Source organism: Arachis stenosperma, chromosome 3, assembly GCF_014773155.1.
Source record: "Arachis stenosperma cultivar V10309 chromosome 3, arast.V10309.gnm1.PFL2, whole genome shotgun sequence".
Taxonomy (NCBI): domain Eukaryota; kingdom Viridiplantae; phylum Streptophyta; class Magnoliopsida; order Fabales; family Fabaceae; genus Arachis; species Arachis stenosperma.
In genome coordinates, this window is record NC_080379.1 from 43,227,139 (window position 1) to 43,230,688 (window position 3,550).

The 3,550-nt window shown below is 31.7% G+C and overlaps 1 protein-coding gene across 1 annotated transcript; it reads right to left on the reverse strand.

The window, feature by feature from the left end:
• Positions 1-2,217: 2,217 nt before the first annotated feature.
• On the reverse strand, positions 2,218-2,871 carry LOC130968006 (uncharacterized). The gene has a single exon (XM_057893081.1). It carries the CDS (start codon positions 2,854-2,856, stop codon positions 2,458-2,460), a length of 399 nt encoding a protein of 132 aa, XP_057749064.1. The 5' UTR covers positions 2,857-2,871; the 3' UTR covers positions 2,218-2,457.
• Positions 2,872-3,550: the final 679 nt, after the last annotated feature.

Below are 3,550 nucleotides of genomic sequence, written 5' to 3' on the forward strand. Positions count from 1 at the left end.
TAAAATTTTGTTTGAAGCTCCGTCCCTCTATTTCTTGCTATCATTAATTACTGCCATCACAAAAACTATTGTCGTTACTACCACTACTATCACGAACTAAAACAATACCACTACACAAACTCCTCTTCTTTTAGCTCTTTCTCTTCTTTTTCTCTATCACCACCTTGTCATCACCAATATATCATCACCACCAATGCCAAAAATTGCCACCCTCACTTCCAGTCAAACTAAAACCACCAGCACAAAACCCCAAGTCTCACCAACATCCTACCCAAGCATCATATTTAAAATAAAGAAAAACATAACATGTCACAATTGAAACCACCGCAACTACTACCACCATCCAAACTTCAATATCAATACAATTAGACGATGGAAAATATAATAGAAGAGTGTTAGGGAGCCACCACTTTTGTTAAATTCTAGCCAGCACTTAACCATTAAATGGAAATTGAATGATTTTATACTATTAGATATAATCTCACACCATTAAAAACATTATTAATAGTTAATTGATGGCTAAAAATCACAAAATCTACTAGCTCCTAAACTTTCTCAATATAATAATATATGAGCATCAGAGAGGAATGAGAAGAGAAACAAATTTGAATAGAAATTAAAAGAGACTTGTGGTGGTGGATTTTGGGATGTCTTCTATAGAAAGAGGAGTTATTGTGGTAGCTATAACATAGTTATACAAATTCACCAATTAGGTGAAATATTATGTACTAATACGCATGTACCATTTCACGATCTGTTTACGTATCAGAACGCCATAGGTATATTTTCACATAAAACATTTTAAATGTGTTGGGTCACATTTTAAGTTGTCATAATAATGTATTGATTGAAAAAGGTACGAACAGATTGAAAAATCTACGGTACAACTTTAATTGAGTGTAATTTTTGAGAACTAATTTGATTAACGGATAAAATTTAATAATTTTTACAATTTATATTTAAAAAAAAGAATTGGAGTAGGGAAATTAAGTTCCAATTCTAATTTAACCCTAATTTCATAATCAATTCAGGTCGACAAACAACTTGTATAGTTATTGATTGACGGCCATATCTTGTGTACTCTGTTGGAAATTTTGCACTAAGCTATCCTTTCTTGTAGCCTAAAGAAGCCAAAGAAAATACAAATAAACACAACTTGAGCGGTAAAAAATGTCGGCGTCTATAGTTTTATTCAGTCACGTGGTAATAAATGATTGTCCTTCCCTCATTTGAATTTCAGCAATTAGTTGGTACCAAATAAAATATATATGTATTTATGAAAAAACAAAAATGATATTCGTACACTAAAATTAGCTACTAATATATTTGTGTATAAATTCATATGTTATTTAATTTATTTTCAATGAATATTTATATTCTAACATGTATTTTATAATAATAGTTGGTTGGTGGCTGATTTTAATATATACATAACATAGTCGATAAAAAAATCCTGATTATTTGAGGGGAAAAAGACAAGGTGCAAAATATGTCAATTAGTAGTCCTAAACGTCCTAGGTACTTTACTACTTTTAAGTTTGTGAACAGATGTTAATGTAATTTGTGGTGGTTAATTAATTGCTGTTTATGTTAATATGCGTTTGATTTATGGCTCTTCCTGAAATGGTGCTCAATCATCAACAATGTGAGGGTATCATCGAAAAGGGACAAGATGACTTCTGGAAATGACTGAGGGTCCCATAGTTGTTATTTAAATCAAATCATTGAGATGCATATCCCATATAGTTATGGTCAATTTAATACGGTTTAGTTTAATAACCTCTAAAAATATTTATCAAACAAAAATCAAAGGAAGAAACCGGGAAGGTAGTACGATAGCTAAGGCATCAACATTTAGATAGCGAGTTTTTCCTTCCTCCGTAGCTAAAGCATGTTCGATGCAAACGATTGCAGAAATATTTACACATCATTTACTAATAAGAAAAACTCGAACTCTCTTTTTTGTCACATACTCAAATGTGCTAACTTTCAAAGTTGAACCTTGAAGGCTTGAAGAAAACACAAGATAATAAAACCTTCCCCGGTCGCTACCTTTAATGAAGAAACCAAGAAACTACTAAAGCACTCACTGTTCCATTCACACCTCTCAACTTCTCATTGGATTGAAATATAAAAAGGAAAATTTAAATTAAAACTTGTGCATATATAAGCAAATTAAAAGAAGAAATGAAATTCCAATAATTAATGCTTTAATAATGAGAAAAAGCCATAATATATACGTGTCAATTGTCAATGGCAGCAAAACTCTGGATCACGATTTACAGGGGAACAATAAGAAAGAAGAGAACCCAGAAAAGCAAGAAAAAGCAAACACTAGTTCAACTTCCATTTACATGAGGATGAATAAAGAGGCCTAGTTCTAGAATCTAGAGAGCCACAAAATTAAGCACACAGATACACAAAGGAAGTCATAATTATTATGAACTAATTAATTAATTAATAATATAATTCTAAGCGTTTGGAACAAAGGGTACAAAAGAATTTCCTCTTGATCTTGAAGCACATGGGCAAGAAGCAACACCTCCATTGGATCTCAACATCCATGGCTTCAACCTTGCCACCGCAGTAAGGGCATGACCCTGGCGCTTGTTGCCTTCCCAATTCTTTCTCCCCTTCATCGCACACATACACAAACCACATTTTTCTCCTGATGCTTCTTGATCTGATAATCAACGCTGATTTGATTCGATTCGATTCGATTCTAATTTGTTTGGATTGTTGCTGAATATGAAGGGAGGGATGGAGGGCTCGCTCGTGCTTTGTAGGGTACCTACCAATCTTGGCCTTCTCTCTCTTTTTCTGCAAAAGAAAAGTGTCACACACACACACATACATACCCTTGTTGCCAACTAAGAGGTATTTATAGACACTTTTCTACTGCTCTATCCTCTATGGTTATTGGGATTGATTGGTGGAATATTCCCTCTCCGATATACTACCCACTTTCACACTTTGACCTTTTTTTTTTTTTTACTTTCAATAAGGTGCAGTAATAAAGAAAAAGTGAAATACTACGTTTAGCATCGGTCAAAGTAATAATAATGTATCTAAAATATCAGCGTTAATATTTTTAGTGAAAATAGAAAATTAATTAGTGTTAATTTAAATATAAAAAATATTAATCACTTAATTTTTTTATAAGATATAACTAGAGTATAAACAACTCTCTCATAGAAAATATTTAGTAGTGGTAAATTTTACAAAAGTAAAAATATTAAAGTAAGATTATCTAACCTGTAGAAGGTCATAATGACTTACAGGGAGATAATTGTACGTTATATTCTTATTTCTTACAATTTCTTTCTTTTTCTCACTGCGAACTTTATCTTCTTAAGGAAATAATAATAATAATAATAATAACACCTTATTAAGAAATTAACTTCTTGCAAACAGCCTTTTATTAAGGTTAACTTATGCACTTGTTTGGCAAAAATATAAATATATTAAAAAGCAGGTGTTATCTAGGTCACATCTACAAAAGAGCTTGATTGATGGGCGTTTTATTTGTGTAATGGATTAAAAAATTTAT

What these genes read in the sequence shown, in the direction of transcription:
- LOC130968006 (XM_057893081.1), bottom strand. Translation starts at nt 2,856, where the DNA reads ATGTATGTGTGTGTGTGTGACACTTTTCTTTTGCAGAAAAAGAGAGAG.